Source organism: Sebastes fasciatus, chromosome 14 (genome assembly GCF_043250625.1).
Source record: "Sebastes fasciatus isolate fSebFas1 chromosome 14, fSebFas1.pri, whole genome shotgun sequence".
Lineage (NCBI taxonomy): Eukaryota > Metazoa > Chordata > Actinopteri > Perciformes > Sebastidae > Sebastes > Sebastes fasciatus.
Genome location: NC_133808.1, coordinates 24,932,971 through 24,946,190, shown reverse-complemented (window position 1 = coordinate 24,946,190; position 13,220 = coordinate 24,932,971). Strand labels below are relative to the sequence as shown.

At 41.0% G+C, this 13,220-nt stretch overlaps 1 protein-coding gene across 1 annotated transcript; it reads right to left on the bottom strand.

Annotated features, from left to right (window-relative positions):
- Nucleotides 1-5,986: 5,986 nt before the first annotated feature.
- Nucleotides 5,987-12,922, bottom strand: umps (uridine monophosphate synthetase). Its single transcript, XM_074657496.1, has 10 exons — nucleotides 12,659-12,922; nucleotides 11,091-11,244; nucleotides 9,989-10,113; nucleotides 9,678-9,865; nucleotides 9,499-9,596; nucleotides 9,183-9,343; nucleotides 8,974-9,091; nucleotides 8,692-8,867; nucleotides 8,484-8,598; nucleotides 5,987-7,678 (listed from the first exon to the last, which is right to left on the bottom strand). Exons 1-10 carry the CDS (start codon nucleotides 12,806-12,808, stop codon nucleotides 7,500-7,502), a joined length of 1,464 nt encoding a protein of 487 aa, XP_074513597.1. The 5' UTR covers nucleotides 12,809-12,922; the 3' UTR covers nucleotides 5,987-7,499.
- Between the last annotated feature and the right edge of the window lie 298 nt (nucleotides 12,923-13,220).

Below are 13,220 nucleotides of genomic sequence, written 5' to 3'. Positions count from 1 at the left end.
GCCGAATGTTGTCTTTATTTGGTTGTTTGACAGAAAGAAAATATAAATCAATAACCTTCTCTCAAAAGGACATTGTTTATGGTCTTGTCATGGACAATAACAAAGATGACTTTCTGGGGAATAACATTCTCATGGGGATTCTTAATTCCGTGATGTCATGTATGACGTCACGGGATGTCAGCAGTACTACACTACCAATTAAACATCAACTCACAGATAGTCTGCGCTAAATTAAAGTCAAATGAATTGATAAAGTTGTTGCATTCAGTTTGTTGCATCAGGTTTCATTGACATGCCGTGAACTGTAGAGAGAGAGAGAGAGAGAGAGAAAAAAAAAAAAAAAGACCCATATGCCGGATTAACATCTGCAGGGTAACTGCTGCAGCAGCTCACCCTGACAGCTTTTCCCTGAGTGGCTCCTGTGAGCTCAAGCTTGAAGCTTAAGACTCATTATCAGAACCACTGAGAGGCAACTACAATGGAAACCACTGTAGGGATATCTCTCCGGTGAGACTAGCACTTGCCTGGCATACACAAGCGGGTGATTTGAATGACAGAAAGGGGTCCTATAGGTAAACTTTTTTGGGAGGCCCGTGACGTCATATATGACGTCACACATGACACGGAACATAAGCCCCGTCCAATAACTAGTACTGCTGGCATCCCCTGTGACGTCATACATGAAATCACGGAATTAAGAATCCCCATGTCACATTCTCGTTCTGGAATACAGTACTATATAAACTTCACTAAACCACAGTGGAGGTAATCCTGTGTAATGCACTAAAGCAGGTGAGTTTACTGTCTTTTAAGTGACACCAAGCGTTTTAAAAATAATAATAATGGTAATAATAATAAAAAAAATAAAATAATAATAATAATAATAATAATAATAATAATAATAATAATACGGAGCAAATATGTTTTAAAAAAGTTATTTTTATAAAACGGTCGTTATATCCTGACAGTACATGAAACAGGTAACCTGAAAAAAATCATGTGCCTCTGTGTCCTCCGGTGTCCCCCGGTGCTCCTAACGGCATCTGCAAGATTTCACATACCGGAGGAAAACAAGCAGTAAGAGCTGATCTGAGGTCTGCTGTCCAGCTGCCGTCTATGAGAGCCGGCTGTCATCATTCACGAACTCCGACCAAACGGTCAAACTAGACAGCGCTGATCAAATATGAATCAATATTATATTACATTAATGCCTCTTTCTCGCCTCAAATGTTTTCAGAATCATCTTGTAGTGCACAGTTTAGTTGTAAAATTAGAAAGTTTGTGACGCGTTACCATTGAGAAATCTGGTGAAGGAACGCCAAGTTTCGGTCACATGACCGGAGCACAGCCAATAGGAACGCTCTCTCAATGAAATGACCTGTGATTGGTCAAAGTCTTGCCGTCACGGGATGGAATTTTTAAAACCTAAAAGGGAGAGAGAGAGAGAGAGAGAGAGAGAGAGAGAGAGAGAGAGAGAGAGAGAGAGAAAAACAAAACAAAAAAAGACCCATATGCCGGATTAACATCTGCAGGGCAGCTGCTGGAGCAGCTCACCCTGACAGCTTTTCCCTGAGTGGCTCCTGTGAGCTCAAGCATGAAGCTTAAGACTCATTATCAGAACCACTGAGAGGCAACTACAATGGAAAACCACTGTAGGGATATCTCAGGTGAGACTAGCACTTGCCTGGCATACACAAGCGGGTGATTTGAATGACAGATAGGGGTCCTATAAGTAAACTTTTTTGGGAGGCTCGTGACATCACATATGACGTTTCGTGTCATGTGTGACGTCACATATGACGTCACACATGACACGGAACATAAGCCCCGTCCAATAACTTGTACTGCTGACATCCCCTGTGACGTCATACATGACATCACGGAATTAAGAATCCCCATGTCACATTCTCGTTCTGGAATACAGTACTATATAAACTTCACTAAACCACAGTGGAGGTAATCCTGTGTAATGCAGATTTTACAGTATAGTCAAGAGCTTTTAATGTAACATTTAAATATATTCTGAAGGCCTATCTGTAAATGATAACATTTGATTGTAAATTGATCAGTATTTACATCCAAATTGAGTATGAAAAACAATTTACAAAAGGTAGAATAACAGATCTTCCACCTGGAGGATGTGGAAGTTTAAAACACAAATAACCCAACAGTATAGTACTATTACATATATGTACCATAGGGGAGCAATATTAAACATGAAAAAAGTAGTTTTTTAGTATAGTATTATTACATAAACTGGGAAACAAAAGTTTGGAGAATTATTTCTCTGTTGTTACAATGCTTATTGTCATTGTATTTTACATTGTTAGAAAGCCTGTTTATTTACCTTCACAATGATGTCCAACTTGTAAGGATCATGCATTTGTGGGATGAGCAGCACAGCTGATTATGTGGGTAGCGCCCCAGAAAAATTTGCCACATATTATTACATATATGTACCATAGGGGAGCAATATTAAACATGAAAAAAAGTAGTTTTTCAACACAGGATTTATTGAAGTATTCACATTACAAAAAAAGACATTGCATTTCTTCTTTTAGTCATGGAGGGGAAAAGCCAAACAAGGTCTCTGTTGGATTAGAAACTTAACCAAGTATGAGAATACATCAGGATCACCATGAAGCCATTTCCCTGCATGTAGGCCTACTGTAGTACTAACAGCACAACTGTCATGGCTCCAGGACAAACCGACTACAAAAAATCTGTCTACTTTTAGAGGGAGGTGTCAGAAACTGAAGGCAATTTTCTCTTTGTCTTAACAAACCTGATGAAAGAGAACAACTGGGATCACTGATCGTGTCACATTGTAACTGAAATTATATCTCTCACCTCAGTATTTGTTATTTTGAGTTAAGCAATGTGGACGGAAGACATTGGACTTAAGACAGATGTGACGTCTAACCCGGCTGCATTTAGTATTCCCTTTAAAGTATTAAAAACCATCTGAGGGGCTACACACTGATCATCCAAACTAATAATCAAACAACTGCAGCTGTTGAGAAAAGGTTGAAAAATAAATATCAAGCAGGCTGAACACTCAAACGGTCCACAGTTTTTGTCGCATTCTCTTTCGGACGTTGAAATCAATCAGGCAAATAGAAAGCCATCATTTTGTAGTTGACCTATGAAATTCATTACATAAAGTGTTCCCTTTAAAAGAAACATAGTGAAGTCAGTCACATCAACACACCGACTCTGCATGGTTTGACCTGGACAGGAGGTATTCACTATCAAAAAGGAATTTGTTGATTTGTGAAAATCAAGTTGTGCAGTTTATAGGAGGGAATCAGAAGCAGCTTATTAATAGGACAGAATCAGTGTCTGGTTCCCTACACCTGCCAGGTACCTCCTGCAAATGTCTACGTATGTTTCTATGTATACAACTATGGTGTTCTTTGAAGATGTAAAAGAGAAAACACTTAAAAGGTCCTTATTAGAGTTGTAGGTTAAATTTGAAATTAGACGTAACGATGCTGATGCCAGTCCTGAGCTCCTATTGGCCGCTCTGGCCCAGTCTCTTTGTGTAAGCCTCCCAGCCTGCCTTTCTGTACGACTCAGCAGCTTTCAGCCTATCGGAGGCCTCCAGGATACCCCGACCGACGATGATGACATCAGAGCCTTTGTTACAGAGGACTTCCTCTCGGGTGGTGTACTGCTGGCCCAACCCATCACCTGGAAGAGAGGAGGAAGAGGGAGGGATGGGTGAGGAGGGGAGACAGAGGAAGAGGGAGGTTGTTGAGGAGTATTGTAAGCAGGCCCAGAAACCATTTCTTGTACTAGAGCTCCTCCTTGTGTCAAAGAGGAGCCACAACACATCATCAACTTTGCTCTAATCATTGTCAAAGTATGACACATGTTACCAACACACTGAATGAAGACACCTTTTTTCCATCCAGGTGTCAGGTACATGTATTGCTCTGTAACACAGTAAAAGGACAGTCATGGATGAACGTCGACTTTCTTGTATGCTGCTATCCTGACTGTGTTACTCTTGTACTGGGCTGACTTCCTGCTACAGAAGAATAACAGCACCAGTCGCTGACATACTAAAGCCAATACCTCCACCTACTGGCAAACACAGAATATGGTCTTAAAACTACTTGACACTAAAGCAGGTGAGTTTACTGTCTTTTAAGTGACACCAAGCGTTTTAAAAATAATAATAATGGTAATAATAATAAAAAATAATAAATAATAATAATAATAATAATAATAATAATAATAATACGGAGCAAATATGTTTTAAAAAGGTTATTTTTATAAAACGGTCGCTATATCGTGACAGTAGTACATGAAACAGGTAACCTGAAAAAAATCATGTGCCTCTGTGTCCTCCGGTGTCCCCCGGTGCTCCTAACGGCATCTGCAAGATTTCACATACCGGAGGAAAACAAGCACTAAGAGCTGATCTGAGGTCTGCTGTCCAGCTGCCGTCTATGAGAGCCGGCTGTCATCATTCACGAACTCCGACCAAACGGTCAAACTAGACAGCGCTGATCAAATATGAATCAATATTATATTACATTAATGCCTCTTTCTCGCCTCAAATGTTTTCAGAATCATCTTGTAGTGCACAGTTTAGTTGTAAAATTAGAAAGTTTGTGACGCGTTACTGTTATATCTCTGCCTTACTCCTGAATTAAGCAGGGATATTCGAATTGAATCCAATAACAGGGACCACACGTCTGCTGCTTAGCGCGTTCTCTTTATTTTCCTTTCTTCTCCTCGTCTACCCATAATGCATTTCAACATTCTAACAGTGGCCTGTTAACCCTAGACATGACAGTTACCATTGTGAAATCTGGTGAAGGAACGCCACGTTTCGGTCACATGACCGGAGCACAGCCAATAGGAACGCTCTCTCAATGAAATGACCTGTGATTGGTCAAAGTCTTGCCGTCACGGGATGGAATTTTTAAAACCTAAAAGGGAGAGAGAGAGAGAGAAAAAGAGAGAGAGAGAGAGAAAAACAAAACAAAAAAAGACCCATATGCCGGATTTACATCTGCAGGGCAGCTGCTGGAGCAGCTCACCCTGACAGCTTTTCCCTGAGTGGCTCCTGTGAGCTCAAGCATGAAGCTTAAGACTCATTATCAGAACCACTGAGAGGCAACTACAATGGAAAACCACTGTAGGGATATCTCAGGTGAGACTAGCACTTGCCTGGCATACACAAGCGGGTGATTTGAATGACAGAAAGGGGTCCTATAAGTAAACTTTTTTGGGAGGCCCGTGACATCACATATGACGTTCCGTGTCATGTGTGACGTCACATATGACGTCACACATGACACGGAACATAAGCCCCGTCCAATAACTTGTACTGCTGACATCCCCTGTGACGTCATACATGACATCACGGAATTAAGAATCCCCATGTCACATTCTCGTTCTGGAATACAGTACTATATAAACTTCACTAAACCACAGTGGAGGTAATCCTGTGTAATGCAGATTTTACAGTATAGTCAAGAGCTTTTAATGTAACATTTAAATATATTCTGAAGGCCTATCTGTAAATGATAACATTTGATTGTAAATTGATCAGTATTTACATCCAAATTGAGTATGAAAAACAATTTACAAAAGGTAGAATAACAGATCTTCCACCTGGAGGATGTGGAAGTTTAAAACACAAATAACCCAACAGTATAGTACTATTACATATATGTACCATAGGGGAGCAATATTAAACATGAAAAAAGTAGTTTTTTAGTATAGTATTATTACATAAACTGGGAAACAAAAGTTTGGAGAATTATTTCTCTGTTACAATGCTTATCGTCATTGTATTTTACATTGTTAGAAAGCCTGTTTATTTACCTTCACAATGATGTCCAACTTGTAAGGATCATGCATTTATGGGATGAGCAGCACAGCTGATTATGTGGGTAGCGCCCCAGAAAAATTTGCCACATATTACATATATGTACCATAGGGGAGCAATATTAAACATGAAAAAAAGTAGTTTTTCAACACAGGATTTATTGAAGTATTCACATTACAAAAAAAGACATTGCATTTCTTCTTTTAGTCATGGAGGGGAAAAGCCAAACAAGGTCTCTGTTGGATTAGAAACTTAACCAAGTATGAGAATACATCAGGATCACCATGAAGCCATTTCCCTGCATGTAGGCCTACTGTAGTACTAACAGCACAACTGTCATGGCTCCAGGACAAACCGACTACAAAAAATCTGTTTACTTTTAGAGGGAGGTGTCAGAAACTGAAGGCAATTTTCTCTTTGTCTTAACAAACCTGATGAAAGAGAACAACTGGGATCACTGATCGTGTCACATTGTAACTGAAATTATATCTCTCACCTCAGTATTTGTTATTTTGAGTTAAGCAATGTGGACGGAAGACATTGGACTTAAGACAGATGTGACGTCTAACCCGGCTGCATTTAGTATTCCCTTTAAAGTATTAAAAACCATCTGAGGGGCTACACACTGATCATCCAAACTAATAATCAAACAACTGCAGCTGTTGAGAAAAGGTTGAAAAATAAATATCAAGCAGGCCGAACACTCAAACGGTCCACAGTTTTTTGTCGCATTCTCTTTCGGACGTTGAAATCAATCAGGCAAATAGAAAGCCATCATTTTGTAGTTGACCTATGAAATTCATTACATGAAGTGTTCCCTTTAAGAAAAGCATAGTCAAGTCAGGACCACGGTCAAAACATTATCTGAAACCCAGCGTTCATTAGTAAATTATGACTGGCCAAGCTGTTCCCTTTGCTATGAAACAAAGTAACTGTACAAACAGGTTTAAAATCAACTTAACACTTTGTGAAGATGGAGTTCAACACTAATACCTCTGTCACTAGCTGTGATTTACTGCTGGAAAATTCCCTGAATTACAGCCTAGATATTATACAACCATTAAAAAGTTTCAGCCGTACCCACTCTTATTTGTACTACAAATCTTGGTGTAGTATTTCAGCAATTATATGAAAGCATACAGATGAATGGTGGTCTTGTGGCGACAGAAAAGCTTCAGCCTGACTGGAAGAAGGAGTCTTTGTGAAAGGAATGAGAAACACCTCGTAATCCTGTTTAACAAACAAATCCTCAGTGGACTTTAGCAGCCAACTCATTAAAAAAAAACTAGCTATTCTAGGTAATCCACATCGCATCTCCAACCCTGCATGGTTTAACCTGGACAGGAAGAATTCACCATCATAAAAGAAGTACTGAAACATTTTCCCCAAATGTGTTGATTTGTGAAAATCAAGTTGTGCAGTTCATAGGAGGGAATCAGAAGCAGCTTATTAATAGGACAGAATCAGTGTCTGGTTCCCTACACCTGCCAGGTACCTCCTGCAAATGTCTACATATGTTTCTATGTATACAACTATGTGCACACTGGTGTTCTTTGAAGATGTAAAAGAGAAAATACTTAAAAGATCCTTATTAGAGTTGTAGGTTCAATTTGAAATTAGACATAACGATGCGGATGCCAGTCCTGAGCTCCTATTGGCCGCTCTGGCCCAGTCTCTTTGTGTAAGCCTCCCAGCCTGCCTTTCTGTACGACTCAGCAGCTTTCAGCCTATCGGAGGCCTCCAGGATACCCCGACCGACGATGATGACATCAGAGCCTTTGTTGCAGAGGACTTCCTCTGGGGTGGCGTACTGCTGGCCCAACCCATCACCTGGAACAGAGAAGGGATGGGTGAGGAGGGGAGACAGAGGAAGAGGGAGGTTGTTGAGGAGTATTGATAGCAGGCCCAGAAATCATTTCTTGTACTAGAGCTCCTCCTTGTGTCAAAGCCAGAGCGCAACGGAACGACCCATATTCATATAATTAAGTGCTTGAAGATCCAATCATCACTAAAGCGTATGTCATGCAAGAGAGCCTATATGAAACCAACTGGAATGGTAAAGATATAGTGTAATAATTTCTACATGAGCAGAGAATGAAGTTGCTCTGCCTCTGTGTGTCCCTCCGCTGTCGCCATGTTGAGAGCCATGAGGAGGCAATAGAAATGCTCCCAATCTTGCATTTAGCACCTTTAACGTGTGTTGACTGATTCACGACGTGAACTTATGCATCGAGTAAACATCGCACCTTAAAAGTTGCCGGTAGCTGCCGGTAACCTTTGAGCAGCACGGTGAATTAAATTATTTTTTCTTAGTCTAGTAAGTAAATGAAATAATTCAAAAGACAAACTGCATTTGGTCTTTGCAAACGGAAAAGATGTACGTCTTTATTTGCATATAGCGCTGGAAAGTGAGACCCGATCACAAGTGGTCACTCGAGACACATGTCAGATAAAGAATATTGAAGTTGAAGTGTGTACGTATGCATCTATACAAGTGTGTATGTATGTATATCCTTTTAAAAACAAATTAATTACATGTAAATATAAACTTGTGAATGTAAATTACAATATTTCTAGGAAAACAAAGGAAACGAATACAAAGAAGAAAGTCAAAAATAAGGAAGTCAAATGTTACCTCCAGCCTGCATCTGCACCCCGGGGGTCATGTGGATGATCTCCGGCCTCTTGGTGATCTTAGAGCCACAGATGAACCCAATCACAAAGTCTGAGTGCTGCTCTGCCATCGTCAGCTGGAAAGATAACAGAGATAAACTGTAAACTGGGAACCCTGAACAATGGACTATACATCTGAGTGAACCTAGACAATGCAGAGACATGCTTACCACCGCCTGTGTGTATTCACCAGTAGCCAGTGACCCCTGGGAGCTCATCTGTGCTATGAGCAAACAGCCTCGGCCGAGAGGCTTTCCTACAGCGCTGAGGCCCTTCACGACCCCGGGCCCCGGCACCGCATGGGCATTCACTATGTGGGACCACGATGAGATCTGGTACAAACCACCTAGGACAAAAATTGGATGAAGATACTTACAATATTAACAAAACATTTTTTTTTTTTCCAAAAGTCATCTTGAAGACAGATGTATTTCATACACAAGTCCTCTCACCTTCATACTGATGCTTGACTGTGTTCCCAATGTCAGCAAACTTGCGATCTTCAAAGATGAGGAAGTTGTGTTTCTCAGCCAAAGCCTGCAGTTTCTGGCTGAAGGCCGCTGTGTAGTCCTGTTAGCAGACATGAGAAGAGCATTAGGATCATTTGTCGTGACGGCGTTTCTTCTCCTTTGTAAAAATATGGACTTTGTTTCTCTCCGACCTTTAGGATGTCTACGTGGGTCTTCAGCATGCAGATGTTGGGGCCGAGAGAGTCGGCCAGCTGGAGGAGCTCCTCGCTGCTCGTCACATCGGCGGACACGCAGAGGTTAGACTGCTTCTCCTCCATGGTCGTCAGCAGCTTTGACGCCAGAGGGTGGACGTCTGCAGACAAAAATGCAATATTCACTATGTAAATTTATAAATGCTTTAAAAAGATCACTAAAATCATGCCCCAAGAGTGGAAAATATGGATGTAACCTTGCAGAGGCATTACTGTAGTAGTGCTGGCCACTTGACTAGCTCGGAAGACTACATACTTGGTAGTTTGGCTCTGTCTGCGTAGCTCAGCTCCACGTCCTGCTCCACACATGGCTTCTTGGTGGCAGGAACCCCGTTGCCATTCCCGTCCTTGGGGCTGAAAGAGGCAAATGTTACTTTAGAAATTGTTACATTTGAGGTATGCGTTCAAACACACACACAAACTACGCGGCTGTACCTGAACGTGTTGTTGTCCTGAATGAACTTGCGGACGCTCTGGGCTGTTTTGGCGTCGATGCGTTCGGCTGCCAGCAGCACGTTGAGCAGCTTGAACATGGAGATGATGGGATGGAGGCGGATCCCCTGAGAAGCCAACATCTTCACACCACCTTGCTCTCTGTCCATTAGTACTATGGCATCTGTCACCTGGAACCGGTAAAAGATTTCAAAAGACGATTATCACCACTGTGCTGCCCTTGGTAACGTTACTACAGTGATCATTCAAACAAAAAAGCATCATTTCTACTGTGATCTTTTTTGACGGTGCACCTTCAGTCCCCCTTTGTAGAGCACCTCAGCCGTCTCCAGGATGCTGCTGCCGCTGGTCACCGTGTCCTCAATGATCAGACATGTGTCCCCCTCACGAAACGAGCCCTCCACCATACGCTTGGTTCCTAGAAGGGATACACAAGGAGTCTTATGAGTCCCTATTCTAGACAAACTTGAGCTATTGTGTCACTTCTACTCTAATTCAAGGCCTTGGCAAAGTCATCTTCCAATGGAGTAAATGTTTCTGCTGATTCACACGTATACATAGAGGTTGTCTTAGAGGAGAGGGAAACTTAACTTTCTAGATTTTCTACAATTGTCTTGTTAGCTTTGTAGTGCCAGAGAGATCTATGGCTGACGGACGGCTTTGCATGCAGGTCAGTGTTCACTGTTTTTAAAAGGAACAACGCGCTTATCTAAAGCAAGTTGAGGTTATTTAAATAGGTAAATCAGCTCTCAGTAAGTGTTTGTCTTTCACGGTTGAGAGATAGACCTGCTATAGCATCACTGGTAAGAGTTGTTGCATTAGTGAACATTTAAGCCATATAGAGAAAGCCCGCAGGAAGAGCGCCGGGCTGTGAAGCAAATTTTCCTAGTGGCCAAACTGCGGTACTACAACTTCCGTGTCTGTGCCATTGAGCCCATTTTTCCCCATAGACTTACATTGGGAAAGAGACGTCTGTAACTCAGCGGATAATTTGTTTTGAGGTTAATCAACTTCCCAGTATGAACACTTGAATAGTCCTTATTTAAATCATTAAGTCTAAAGAATAAAGAGTTATTTCCCTTCTTCCATTCATGTGAATGAGCGCCAGACAAAGGGCTGGGAGGCGGAGTTAAAGGAAACGCTACTGCGCCTGCTCTATGGGCCCAATGGATGCGGAAGATCGACGGATGATCCGGGTACTTTATCACTCAGCAGTTGAGCCATTTGGGCTTCAAGCGCCAACTGAGCAACCCTCCTAGGAATGAACGGGAATCTGCTTCCGATGCTGCAAACATCCATCCCTTCTATCCTAATAACAAAATGTCTTACTTGTGGTTTGGTCAACACTCTTGAACGTTTGATAAATAAAGCTGGCCTAGTCGTCCGGCCACCCACCATAGTCCTTGGCCTCCTTCCGCCTGATGAGCATCGGCAGTTCGTGTCTGGAGCAGATGATGGTGGCCATAGGCAGGGCTGTGTAAGGAACCCCACACACTGAGTCAAACTGGAGCTCCTCTTCCAGCACTCGCTGGTAGATGAGAGTTGACACCTGCAAAATACAGCAACACAAAACGGGTGAGGACTCTAAAATGCAGCAGTGTTATAGGTAAAGGGCTACATGACAATCAAGGCACACGGAAGTCCACATGAATATCTAGGACATGGTGTGATGTACTGTGGGAAGGTACAAGTTGTTGTTGCTACGCAGCTTTTTTCATTGTTATGGGCTTTGTTTTTTTGCCATGGATGTCATTTTGTAGCAAATGTTCCGTTCACTGTATGGTGAATTTTCTGTTTATAATACATGCAACACATTTCTACCCAAATGCATTTACTGTAAACACAAGTGTGCATATCTAAATTATATTATTATATCATATCTATATTTTCTGTATATACAATATTGTAGCTACTACACTTTTCCCAGTAAACTTTGACCTGCTGTTTAAATGGGAATCTAACAGCTCAGTGTGATACACAAGAGCATTCAGATTCAGACACAACTGATATTCTGGTATAGTCTACAAAAAGTAGAACAAAAGGGAGATTTTGTATACAAGAATCATTTCCAGGGTTTTCTGCCATGGTGAAAAAACATCTAAGCATTTTGACTAATGCAGCTCACATGATAACAAAAAAAACAATTTTTCATTTTGGTGGCCAATTTACTGACACAATAACTTAAAGTTTTGAAGCATGAATGAAGTGTTTTGGGTGAGTTACTGACTGTACCCTGTGCTGCTCCTTATAGGTGCGTTATGGTGTTAAATTGTTGTTTGTATGTTTTGCTTGTGTAGTTTTAAGGAAGGATTAGTTGAGTAACCTAATGTGAAGATAAGTTCATTATTTAAAGTGCATTTATTTTATTTTATGAAGAAATGCTTCTACTTCCATGTAAACTGGAGGGTTTAGAAACCTAGTAAAAGTATTACATTTAATTTCAGGGGCTGTACATTTTATTTATTTCTTATTTTCTTTTAGCTTTTGCTGTATTTACTGATTTAAAAATACACTTGTAGCTTCTGCATTTTTTTTGTGTGCACATATTTTATTTATAACTGTATTTTGTTATATGTGTATACTCTACAAAATACACATAGGGCAAAGCATGGACAGCTTTTGCACAGGGGACTGAGAAAGAGCCTGCCATGTCTCGGTGTTGACTGTGCCCTGTGCTGCTCCTTATAGCAAATAAAGGTGCAGATCCTGATTCCTGGTCTGAGTGGTGTCCTTCAGTCTACCAGCAACCATTCTACTTCTGCTACACAATCACATCTTGCATGAAGGTGGAGGTTAAACAACTTTCACTTTTAGCTGATAAACACCCCAGAAACTTACATTTTACTATAACAACATGTAGTCTTTGGATAGCTGTGTGCTGTTGCTTTAATGACATATATATAAGTCAAAGGGGCCCACGCCGTGCAGCAGCAGCAGCAGCAGAAGCACGTGTTTGTTGTTACCTGGTTCATGAGCACCGGGTGTGAGACCAGCACCCTCAGGTCGATGTAGATGGGTGTCATCATGCCGCTCTTCAGCTTGTACTCTCCGAACTTCACCGCGTCCACATCGTGGAGCTTCAGGATCAGACTGTCGAGGGAGACCTGGTCCATGTTGTCTGTTTTCAGGAGGGTTAACAGGAGTTTTCTCTCTACAACTTGTAGCCGACTAACTAACGTGTTGACTGACTCTCACTGCGTCCTCAGCGGCAACAATACTTCCGCTCTTGGTTCTTCAGAATAAAAGCGTCATCCAAAGTCTGACGGTGAGAGTATTTCAAAGTTCAGCGAAATTGTTCAGGGCCTATAGTGTTTTTGTTTTTTGTTTTTTTTTATCATGAAGCCTACAGAGTTTAGCTTATTAGTACGAATTAAGCTAAAGTGAAGGTCTACAGGAAATTATTTATAAATTAAATTAAATTAAATCAAAATAAATTAAATTAAATCAAATTAAATTAAATTAAATCAAAATAAATTAAATTAAATTAAATTAAATTAAATTAAAATTAAATAGAGATTTTTTTTC